We start from the raw sequence: 12,522 nt of genomic DNA on the forward strand, positions 1-12,522 counted from the left end.
AGGCTGGATTTTGGGGAGGGTTGTTTGGGGGTATGTTTGATACCCTACTTGCACAAGACTATCTACTGCAGGGGCAGGCAACGCTTTTTGGCTGGCGTGCCGAAAAACACTACAATGCCTACCTTGGGAGGTGCCAGAGTGCCGGTATGCCAGAAAAACAAAGTGAGGGCAGGGGGTTACATGGCAGGATGCCCTGTGCCCCCCCAGCCCTGCTGCCCCTTGCTTCCCACCCAAAGCCCCTGCCCCCCAGCCCAGGCTCTGTGGCTGTCAACAGCTACCTTGGCTCTGGGCAGCTGCTGGAGCCCGGGCTGGTCCCAGTGGGGCTTGCAGTGTCCCAGCTGCCTGCTGGGAACAGCTTAGGCTCCCAGCTGGCAGCAGCTCCCCAGAGCCGGGAATGGCTGCAGCTGGGAGGCTCCAAACAGCTGTTGCAGGCTCTGGCATCAGCTCTGCACCAGTGCGTGCACCTGTGTGTTGGAGCGGACGGTGAGGAAGGGGTCTGAGGCAGCGCAAGCCCGGTCTCTCCCCTGCTCCCGGCACAGAGGTGATGGCAGGCTTCCGGAGCCCAGTGCAGCTGTTTGTAGCCAGCCCAGGCTCTGGGCAGCTGCAGCAAGCAATCAGGGAGCAGGCTGCAAACAGCTGCTCCGGGCTTCACAGCTCTGGCATCAGCTCCGTGCTAGCAGCGACTGCTGCTACCAGCAGGTGGAAGGCTCCCGATTATCCCACAGGACTGCAGATGCACTCCCAGGAGCATCTACGTCCTAGCACCATCCCCATCAGTGTTATCCACTCCTAACCTGGTGCTTCTGCAGCTCGTGAACGTATCTGGCCAGCTCCTCCTCAGTCAGGTCTTCATGGCGCTGCTGCCCCTGAGGAGACACTTTCCCATTCTTTCCTACAAACACAAGAGCAGAAAATCAGGATAGGCTCAACCTGGCTGAGACCACAGGTAACTTTACACTTGCTGGGGCTTTTTTTGGAGAAATAAAAGGTGCTTTGGGCTATAAGGCAAAAGGGTGGCATCTGTCCTACTTTCTGAGGTGTACATCCACACAATTCTTCCAATACAAAATTAATTAAAAAAAAATGTATAAGGGATGAATCTGCCTATTTCCCCAACTTATTTGGCTGGGTAAATAATGTTTTTGTAGATAAGAGCATGCAGTCCACTAAAGTGGAAAATGTGCTTCCTCTGGCATCTCTCAGGCCAGGGATAAGGCAATAATTGATGCTTAATGAAAGCAGGAATTCTGCTTAAGAGATGCATCTAGCTGATGTAATGCTGTTCAGATCTGCTTACTCCTTCAACAAGAGCCTCCAATCGTAGCTAAGATGGGGGCAGAAGCAAAAATAATTGCTGCCCCACTGCATGCTTCCCTGAACCTTAAAAGCACTTGGTTGCCACATGATCTCGTAGCTGTACCTACTGTTCCAGGCAGGCAATCTGATAAGATAGTAGTGTCTATGGCATCCTAGATGAAACAGTGTCCCCTCTGAATTAAGGGACAAAAACTCACAGCTGCTTAATTCAGAGGCCTCCATTCTGTATTCTCAAAGAAATGTTGCAAATCATTTGATAATAATAAGAATACTTTTCTCTGTTTTACTGTCTCTGTATCTGGTCAAGGGGCTGGTATCTCCTTGTGGATCAGAGCTGACAGTTTGCAGAAGGAGATGGCAAGCTCTGAAAAAGGAAAGGGGCTATGTTCAGGTAAAAACCATAGTTACTAAAGAAGGGGGCAAGAAGAATGCAGAGTAGAACTGGGAGGGCAAACCCAGCTGGTTGTAGAGAGGAGAAAGCATCTTTCATAGTTTTACACAGGGGATCCATTGGCTTCTCCCTCTAAGAGAAGGCTGCCCTCCAGATAAGAAGCCTGCAATGAAGAAATTCGTTAGGACTTAATTTGTGGCACTGCTGTCCAAGCTGGATTCTGGATTCAGGGGGAACACCCCAGGGACAAGAGAGGGATGGCCAACCATGCTTCACACCAACAAGTTATCTTCCTTGTCTAGAGCTTTTATTCTAAGGATGTTATGATAGGGTTCTAGCATAAAGGATCTCATCATTCCTATCAGGATCACAGCTCTAACTTTGCAGGAGCTGGAGACAGAGAGAGCAAGTAGCTCTCACAGTGTGTCCTAGGAAGATCTGAGAACAAAAATAAGAGATACAGGTGCCCACTGCTACCCAAACAGCTAGAGGTCACAACTTTCCTGTATCCGAGAGCAGCCCTTCTCATCTCCCCAGCCTAGAGCAGGTCATACTTACCATCACAGGTCATGGCAGTGCACACCCAATTGCCACAGGCACAAACACAGCTGTTACACTCCACTTGGGTCTCTGCTCCATCCTCATAGGTTTCATCTTCAAGGGCGCATTCTGGAAGAGGCACAGGTGAAAGGGCATGGACTGTGATGGATGAGGCGGATACCAGAACTGAAATTCTGGAAGCATCTTTGTACAAAGATGAGCAAAAACTTTTCTGATGATTAACTATGATTATCCCCCACAGTGAAACAATCCAAGCACTTCTTAAATTATTATTTATTTTGCCCACAAAAACACCTCAGGGTTTTCCCAATGTTGTTATTTGGGTAGTGAACTAGAGGACCAACTCTCCTGCCTGGGAAATTCAGTCCTGTCTTGCGCAGAAAAGGATAGCAGATAATATCAGTGTGACTAACGTCTCACTAGAAGGGACAGCACAGAGTTCCAGCAGATGGCTCTCCAGAAGTACAGCCTCATGGACCTCTGCCACTAAAACCGTCCCAACCTCGGACTTGAATCGGGTACCACCTGAGTGATGGAGAGAGCACTGCCGATTGAGAAAATTCAATCAGCCACTAGAGAATGTTTAATCATTAGAACCCTGAGCAGTTTCCAGGAACACTGCAAGTCTAAGCTGGGTCCAAAAGGCTATGGGATGTCCGTCAGGGAGGGTGTCTGGTAACTGAAAGGCAGAACAGGGTTGGACTTTGGTCTCATCTGATCCTCCAAAATGATCTTTAAAATACATTCCTCCTCATTCACTGCTGAACACTTGGCTTGATCTCCCAGACAAATGTTCCTCACCTGCCCTGACTCTTTGAAGCTTATCTCACATTCTCCATAATAGTAGGGGGTGCTGCAGGCAGTTAGGAGTACATTGCTAGAGAGGGAGAAGGCACCAAGACTGGAATAGCAGGGGATTCTGTACATGAGGAGAAAGGGGCATTGGCAGAGCTGTGTGAGAAGCCAATGTGCGAACTAGTAGGGGGAGCTGCAGGGCCGTGAGTGAGGTGTATTGGCTGAGTAGAAGTAGCAAAGCTCTTAGGTGCTAGTCCCCTGTGCCCAGCTCAAAGCCAATCTCTCCCCTCCTCCCTTCCTGTTCCCTGTCTGCCCCCTGGTGCAAAGAGAAAGCCCGTACTTTTCTCCGGCGGGTTGAAGGATGGGCTGAGGCACTTGAGGAACTCATTGAAGCTGAGTTTCCAGTCAGCATTTTCATCGGACAGCTCAATGAGGGCATCCACACAGAGTCCCCTGAATGGAAACAAACAGACACAATCTGCTTGGGGCTCAGCATCCCGCCCCTGCTGGGGGTTCCTGCTCCTCCTGAACACTCAGTGCTGGGACTCCAGAAGGTGCAGACAAGGGGAAATGAGCTCAGGCTGCTCCCTTGCTGGTAAATGGCAAGGAGAAAGACATCTTCAGCTCAGCCTCACCCACGCTACTTCAGTATCAGGTTCACTGCAGGGCTGAGACATGTTTGAGACCTCCTGTGGCTGTTTCAGGGCCCCATGTTGTTGGCGTAGGCTCTTACCACTGTGACAAAGCTACTGGCTGGCTCACTTGGATTGTGGACAGACAGAATTTTACCCCACTTTAAAGGGGGAGGATTTGCCACCATACAGCCAAACCTGGAATAACTGATCCCCTGCCTGCTCTTAAACTATAGAAAGAGAAGTTGAGCTGCCATCATTTTCTCATTTCATTCAGGGATTAATTGTCCCCATTGCATTCATAGGGTTATTCATGTGGTTTAGCTTCACTAACTGAAGGTTAGGAGTGGACAGATGAAAAGCGCTGGATCAGCTCACATGAGCTCTTGACTGTTAAGTGCAACTTCCCCCTGCCTCCCAACTTTAAAGCATAGTTAATGTATGTCTGTCCATGCTCCTACTCTCTGAGCCACATGCACACTTGCATGCTCCCACACTGCAGACTCCTGTACCTAGAGGAACATACCAGCAAACACAGATTCCCATCATCACATAAGTGCATCCCCAGAGTAGTGCTACCCCTGCAGTCAGTTGCAGGACTCCCTTTAGGTGTGAGGCATACTGAGGACATTATTCAGTGCTGAGTTACCAAGGTGCTCAGTGTCCCAGTGCACAGTGTCCTGCTGAAAGCAGAAAGCCCTTGAATCCCTGGGACATCAGTGAGTACCTGCCCTTCCCTGACAGTCATTATGCTTCTTACTGAGCACATACCAAAACACAGAAAGCCCAACCTGCTTGGACTGCATGTTCCAAAACCAGTCAGAGATACCAGAAAATCGCAGCTCCCAAGAAGCCTCAGACGTGGAAGAGTTCTGCGCACAGCACACAGGCTGGTTTATTCACAGCCCACCCCCCGCAACCACCCTTGGATGCCAGGCTCTTTCCTCGGGCTGCAGATAAAAGGTACTGGAGAAACAGAAAGGATTTGTTTGGCTTCTCTTGCCATGTAGAGCAGTGCTTCCCTGGGGTGTTTGATGGGCTACAAGCAGTCAGCTCCCCCATCACACCTGTTTTTACCTCATTGCCCCAGCCCACCTGAGTAGCTTGTTGGTCTCCTGGTCCATGTATGTGGTGATGTTGATGGCTGTTTCATTCTGCTCCACAAACTTCAGGAACTCACTGGAGTCCAGGCGAGAGTCACCATCATCAAAACTCTGCAGGGACACAAGGAAGCATATGAAAGAGGCTAAGGCATTTCCTATTCCTGGCCCTTTCCCACAGCCATGTGCTTGTACTTAGCACCACATGGCACTTCGCATTTTCAAAGCCTCCACTCTGCTGGAAGGCAGCAGAGGCTTATGGAGCTTATTCAGTGCCTGGGGCTTGGAGAGGGGTGGTACACCAACCGCTGTAGAGCTGGGGTGGGGTAGTGGGCTTGATTTATGGCTGTAGCAAGACAATATCACTTCCCCCTTTGGTTTCAATTGGACTCTGTGAACTTTCTGACCTGTCTTAGCTGGTGCTCTGTTGCAGCTCATGCTGCCTTTCAGACAGGTATAAAACCAAAATCTTGTCTAACACCAGTGATCTAGAAAAACATCACAGGAAGAGTTGCTGTCTGCTGACACTGAACGGGGGACTTTTTTGACTAGGGAAATGCATGCTGTGCCTTAGGGTGCTTTGTCAGCCTCTGCTTCATGTTAGAGATTCTGTCAAGTACCTTCCCCAACACATTAGTGCCAGTCTTCTTTCAAGTGACTGAAAAAAACAGAATGCCTCTTGGCCTAGCCACTTCTGGTAACTAAGGAATCCCTGGCTCTAAACTGGACAAGTTTTAGCCCCAATATTCTGGTTGAATTCCAACAAGAAATAATTACACTCCTGCCTTCCTAAATTCCTTCTGCACTTTCATCTTTCATTTCCTGTCCCAAACTGATACACTCCTCAGTAGCAGCTGTGTCCTGCCTCAGAGGTGGATGTACTACACTGATGAGAAAACTGTATCCCATTCCTAGAGTCCTACAATAGATGCTGGAGGATTTTAGCTGGAGGGCAAGTCACTTCTCCTTGTCCCATTTTTGTGCTCAGAGGCTGCAGATTGCTCTGGAAAGTACTAGGGCAGGGAAAGCCCTTATTCTCACTAAAAACAGTACATAACCCTCACATGTTGCCCTGGCATTTCTAATAAGGGGTTAGTGTTCTCTGCAGAACCAGGTTAAGTGAAGACTGCCTTTCCTGCTGATGACAGCTTTATCCTGTGCTGGAGGACTCTGGTAAAAAGGAACTGTCTCTTAACACTTGAACAAGAGACACAACTGCCTTTGAGACAAGGCCCTTGAAGATGTAGGTGTTGCTGGTTTGTGACCATGCTCAAAGTGTACCATTGAGCTGCACAAGGCTGGCTCTGAGTAGGAAAATAGTTTTGAGCCCAGTGGCTGGCCACTCCCCAAAGTAATGAGGAAGGCTGTTTCCTCTCATCCTAGTCCCTACCCTTCAATTCAATCAAAATGGCATGCTTTTGCCATCAGGGAAGGCCTCAAGATGTGGGAGGATAGGAGTGAGGAGCACTGGCAGAGCTGTCGGGGGAGCTCAGGGCTGGAATAGCAGTAACTCTAAGGGCTTTATTACGTGTATAAGTGCCACAGTGCTGGGTGCTTTGAACAACGCCCAGTGCTGTGTTGCATGCAGTTGTATAGGTCAGTGGTCTCCAAAGTGGGGTGCGCAAGACAATCCATTGGGGTGTGGGAAGTAAATATTAGAACTTCTATTTATATAAATATACATATATTGGGGGTGAGTGCTCAAAAATTTTTTACTGATAGGGGTGCGCAATCAAAAAAGTTTGGAGACCACTGGTATAGGTAGTGAAATGTGTGTCAGTGCAGAACATGGTGGTGGTGCGCTTTTGAACTAAAACATCTTGGAGGTGCTTTACTTCTAAAGTGCACCACTGCCATTTTCTGTGCGCTCACATGCATTTCACCACTTTTACAACTGCACAAGGTACAGCAAAGTGTGTCAGCTCACGTGATGGATCTCTGGTGCATCGTGGGACGAAAAAGTACATGTATAAATGCCCTAGAGGTCTGGGCTGAGCTTCATTTGTTGAACTGTATGGAAACAGCTGCACTTTCTCTGCCTCATCATTCAATGTATCCAGCTCAAGCCAGCCCTGTCCTCATAGAAATTAAAATTCACCCCAAAATCTTTTAAGCTCCTCAGGAATGTTTGCTTTTACATACCACAAATAATCAGGGGCAAGAGCTCAGCTTCTCTGCTGAGGAAAGAGAGGCTTTGTCACAGGGATATTTCCCCTGCCTGTGTCTGTAATCAGTGGAGAGGGAAAGAGGAAGAAGCAAGATGTTCCCTCCTGCACAGGGGAACTTGCCTGCCACTGTGCTTCAGGCCAAGATTTTCATTAGGCCTGCAGTGGGAGGCAGCTCCTTATTGTGCCAATGTCAGCTCAGTGAGCACGTGGCCAGCTTTGGGTAACACAGCAAAGTGTGTGGCACAGGGAGGAGTTTTGAGGAGGGGGCTGGGGCTAGCAGGCTTGTGGGGGAAGGGATTGTGATGCACAGCTCTGCAGGTTGCCACGTCATTCGGGGTGACAGCAGGAGCCCGGGGGTGTGCCCGAGGCAGTGGGTCATAGGAGGGCCCCCACGAAAAAGGCACCAGTGTTAATGGCTACAAAGGCTCAGATCCTCTCAGGGAGAGGGAGTGGGGGTGCTGGTTCCTCAGGTCTCTCTAGGGGGTTGGCCATTGCCATGGCAAATTTGCTTTCAGTGCTAACTCCTGTCAGGCATTGTTAATCTCTTGCTGTCAACAGCTTCTTATTTAAACCCACCCCCCACCTGCCCCTCCGGCCCTGAGGCTGGGCACTTTGAAGTCTTTATCAGGCATGATGGGAAGGCAGAGGCATGCTGAGCCTGGCAGGAGCGCTGGTGGGGCTCACAACCAGCTGGTTACCAAGGGGTGGGAAGAGGGGAAGAAAGGTTTGTGCATTCCAGGCTGAATAGATAAGGCTGCTGATCTGGGGGGCCTTGGATCTGAGGCTCACACCACAGCAGGGGCTTCATCCCTAAAGCTGGGGACCTGCAGAAGCTCCCACATGCCTCCCACCTAAGCTCAATGGTGCCGGGATACACTGCAACCAAGGGCCAGCAGTACCCCCATTGTATTCTCTTTCCTGCTTTTCATAAAAGAGTCTCCACCCCCACCCCCAGGTTTAGCTACTTCATGCTTCCCCTTGCCCTGCCCTGCTGGGTTTCTTGCCTCTGAATTTTCAAAACTTTCACCCTCTCCCTTTTTATCCTTTCCCCCAGTAGCTCCCAGTTCCTAGAGATCCATCTCTTCCTTCCTCTTCCCCACCCATCCCCTGCCCAGGTCTGCCCTCTCCTCCTTTTTATCCATAAGGCATGTCTGCCAGCCTGCCACCAGCACTTCACAGAGCGGAGCCACATTGGGCTTTGTGCTGCTTCTTGGCTGCTCCCAACAGCCTGGGGTGAGACCTTGTTCACCTCTCACGCTACCATATTTACCGCATACACACCCCCTCCCTTCAAATATTATGTATTGGGTGCATGCCTTAAACAAGGACAGCTGGGGAACATGTGGGAGTCGAGCTGTTCAGTCCCTCTTCTCAAGCCAGGTGGGCAGCCAGCAGCGCCTGTGACCTCCTACAGCCACTCTCCCTCTACTGCAGCTGCTTGTGTTTCCCCTATGAAAATGTATATTGACATTTTCAAGAAAAGACCTTTTTTTTCCCTTCATTCCACTTTCCAAAAAAAAGCACGCATCTTATTTGAGGGCAGGTGGTACATGAGAAAATATGATATATTTCTAGGACCACCTGAGACTCCCTGGTGCCTCACTCTTTGAAGTCACTAAGCAGGTGGAATGTGACCGCAGTGCTATCTCCAGCCCAGGCACAGGCTCCTGCCTCTGGGGAAGGCCTTCTCACCTTGAAGTATTTGTCCAGGACTTCACTGTAGTTGCTGCCCTTAGAGAACCAGCCATCAGGGATGATCTCTGCCTCCAGCCACTGGATAACGCGACGTCGAAGCTCATCCCGGTCGGATTGGTAGCAGACAACTGCCAAAGGGTGGAAGAGAAGTAGAGAGAGAGAGAGAGAAAAAAAAAGAGAGAAACATTTAAAGAGCAAGACCCTTTTGTGACTTTCCAGACCTTTCTTGCCTGTGCCACAGAAGGGCTTGTACTGCGAAGGAGGAGTTATTTTCGTCCTGAATCAGCCATGCTGCAGGGTGAGCCACGGATAGGCCAAGAGTGACACTCTGTGGAGACGCAGGGGAACAACAATGTCTCCATCCTTCCGACTGCTTTGGCAGGTTCCTGCCACACTTGTTCATGATGCCCAAGGAAGGGTGTAAAGTTTGATCTGGAGCAAACACTTTCTCTGGCCAAATACACTTAATTCCCATTGGCTAGAAGAACATCCAAGCTAACTGGATCCAAGGCGTCTGCACAATACAGCAATAGCTTCTCTCATGCACCCTTTGCCTGTGTCCTTTGGCCCCGTAACTTGAGAGTCCCATCTCTCTGAAGGAGAGAGGATTTCAGTCTCCAGGGTCAGCCGCATGCCTGGCCTCTCCACTGTCAAACAGAGGGACAGTTTATGATGACCAGGAACTGACTTGTCCCAACTACCTGCCACAGACAAGCCCACAACTTTCTTTCAATGGCCACTGTATTCACTGAAACAAAAACTCAAGGCCACATTTTAAGCTTCTCTAAATTGCCAGGTCTTCATTGAGGTCAGTGGAGCTGACAATTTGCAGCAGCCAGGGGTCCAAGCCAGACGGACAGACAGCATGGGAGGATTCTGCGAGGCCAGGTCGAAACTACTTTTTGACTGTTGGAAGGCGACAGCATAGGCGCTGAGTATGTGGGGGCCCAAGGGCCTTGGCCCCCCTTGGGAAGAGGGTAGGGTAACCATCCATCCATAACTGGGTGGTACAGTCCAGAAATGGGAACATCAGGTCCCAGTCCTGGGTTGCATGACTCTGGGGCAGCATTTGTCCTGGAAAAATGTGGGAAATGGTGGGTTCTAGATTGCAAGGGGCTGTGGGGAGTGGGATCCATGGGGCTGGACACAGTGCATCTGAAGGTGCTGAGGGAGTTGCCCAATGTGACTGCAGAGCTGCTGGCCATTATCTTTGAAAACTTGTGGTAGTCAGGAGAGGTCCCAGACAATTGGAAAAGGGCAAATATAATGCCCATCTTTAAGGAAGGGAAGAAGGAGGATCCAGGGAACTGATCAGCTTCATCTCAATCCCTGGAAAAATCATGGAGCAGGTGCTCAAGGAATCGATTTCTAAGCACCTAGAGAAGAAGGTGATTAGCAACAGTCAGCATGGATTCACCAAGGGCAAGTCATGCCTGACCAACCTGATTGCCTTCTATGAGATGACTGGCTCTATGGATGCAGGGAGAGCAGTGGACTTGATATATCTTGACTTTAGCAGGACTTTTGATACAGTCTCCAACAACATTCTTGCAAGCAAGCTAAGGAGGTATGGGTTGGATGAATGGATTATAAAGTGGACAGCAAACTGGCTGGATTATTAGGCTCAACAGGTAGTAATCAATGGTTCAATGGCTAGTCGGCAGCCGGTATCAAGTGGAGTGCCCCAGGGCTCAGTCCTGGGGCCAGTTTTGTATAATATCTTCATCAACAACCTGAAAGATGGGATGGAGTGCACTCTTGGCAAGTTTGCAGATAACACCAAGTTGGCAGGAAGTAGTAGATACGCTGGAGAGTAGGGCTAGGATTCAGAGAGACCTCAATATATTGAATGATTGGACTGAAAGAAATCTCATGAGGTTCAATAAGGACAAGTGCAAAGTCCTGCATCTAGGACAGAATAATCCCATGCACTGGGACAGGCTGGGGACTGACTTGCCAAGCAACAGCTCTGTAGAAAAGGACCTGGTTGTTACAGTAGACATTAAGCCAACAGTGTGCCTTTGTTGCTAAGAAAGCTAATGCTGGGCTGGCATTAGTAGGAACATTGACAGCAGACTAAGGGAAGTGATTATTTCCCTCTATATGGCACTGGTGAGGCCACATCTGGAGTATTGTGTCCAGTTTTGGGTCCCCCACTACAGAAAGGATGTAGACTTTCCTTACAGACTGAGGGAACTGGCTTTATTTAATCTGCAGAAGAGGGAGGATTTGATAGCAGCCTTCAACTACCTGAAGGGGGGTTCCAAAGAGGATGGAGCTAGACTGTTCTCATAGATTTCATAGAAATTTGGGCTGGAAGGGACCCAGGAGGATCATCGAGTCCAGCCCCCTGCCCCAGGGGCAGGAAGTCAGCAGGGATCATAGGATCCCAGCAAGATAAGTATCCAAATGTGTTTTGAAGGTGTTCAAAGTGGGTGCTTGAACTGCCTCAGGTGGCAGTCTGTTCCAAACCTTGGGGGCTTGGACAGTTAAGAAGTTCTTTCTTATGTCCAGCCTGAATCGGTCACAGTGGAGTTTGTGACCATTCGATCTTGTCATCCCTTGGGGGGCTCTGGTGAACAGACGTTCCCCCACATCCTGATGAGCACCCCTGATAAACTTATAGGTGGCCACCAGATCAGTGGTGGCAGATGACAGAACAAGTTGCAGGAAAGGAAGCTTAGGTTCAATATTAGGAAAAACTCTCATTAGGAGGGTAGTAAAGCATTGCAACAGGTTACCCAGAGAAATTGTGGACTCTCCATCCTTGGAGCTTTTAAGACATGGCTAGACAAAGCCTTGGTTGAGATGATCTAGTTGGAGCTCGTCCTGATTTGAGCAGGGGGATGGACTAGATGACCTCCTGAGGTCCCTTCTAGCCTTCATTTTCTATGATTCTTTCTGAATTGCCCAATTGCAAGTGTACCTGGGTAGCACTATATAAAGACTTTGTTTTAAAAGAAGGTCCTTTCCCTAACAGGGTGGCCACCTGTTAAAGGCTTTTTAAGACTTTAGGACTTAGAAATTTTAAGGTGACTTTGCTTTCAAACATTGATTATACGCATTTTATAAATTTGAATCATTTGCTTGCTGTGCCTTATTTACACTGCTTAATTAGTTACATCTTTTCTGCCTTTTGTTCGTGAATTTGCTATTAAAAATTGAAATATCTTTATGTTGTATTCAGTTTGGTGGGACTGGCTCTTCAAACTGTTCTTGGTTCTCAGGATCCATCTCAGGGTCAACAACAGCAACCGTCACAGTGGCAGGTGACTGTGCCATTGCCATTAGCACAGCAGCAGCCTGTGCTGCCCCATGCATCACAGTTGCCCCAGGCATAGAGCTACCTTTGATATGCCTTCCAGGGAGACCTGTGGGCCAGATGACGTGGCCCTGTGCACTGGAGCAGGTTAGTGCATAGGATTGGTCTATGACCTTTTTGGTGCACAGCGTCACTCCATGGGCATAATCTGGCCACAGACTAACACCACAAAATGACCTAATCCATCTTGAGGACTGACCCCACCCCCCTCATCCAGCCTGCTAGGCTGGATGGGTTTGGGACCACTGCTATTACCCATTATGGACATGTAAGCGTCCCCATTATAGGAACAGAGCTAGTGTAGCAGGGGCTTGGGCACAGGACACCTATCAGATAACACAGCATCTAGAAAATCCCCTCCCAGACTGCCTACCTGGAAGACAGATGGGCCAGGCAAGGAATAGGGAACAGCTGGAGGAACATGGTATACAACAACCATAAGACAGTCACAGAGGCACAGGCAGAGATCCCAGACTGGTTGGTAAGGCTGCATGGATCACATGGCTGAGGGGAATCAGAGAAGCGGAGGAGGAAATTGACA

The 12,522-nt window shown here is 49.3% G+C and overlaps 1 protein-coding gene across 1 annotated transcript in view; it reads right to left on the reverse strand.

The window, feature by feature from the left end:
• Positions 1-12,522, reverse strand: part of FSTL1 (follistatin like 1) — a gene marked incomplete at its 5' end in the record, with an annotated part of 19,510 nt that overhangs the window by 904 nt on the left and 6,084 nt on the right. The window contains 5 exons of the mRNA XM_019526673.1: positions 795-892; positions 2,267-2,377; positions 3,405-3,517; positions 4,792-4,910; positions 8,657-8,787. Of these exons, the coding sequence (XP_019382218.1) occupies positions 795-892; positions 2,267-2,377; positions 3,405-3,517; positions 4,792-4,910; positions 8,657-8,787 (572 nt within the window). The remainder of the gene's footprint in view (positions 1-794; positions 893-2,266; positions 2,378-3,404; positions 3,518-4,791; positions 4,911-8,656; positions 8,788-12,522) is intronic.

Source organism: Gavialis gangeticus, unplaced genomic scaffold (genome assembly GCF_001723915.1).
Source record: "Gavialis gangeticus isolate Ggan-Ray unplaced genomic scaffold, GavGan_comp1, whole genome shotgun sequence".
In the NCBI taxonomy this organism is placed as follows: domain Eukaryota; kingdom Metazoa; phylum Chordata; order Crocodylia; family Gavialidae; genus Gavialis; species Gavialis gangeticus.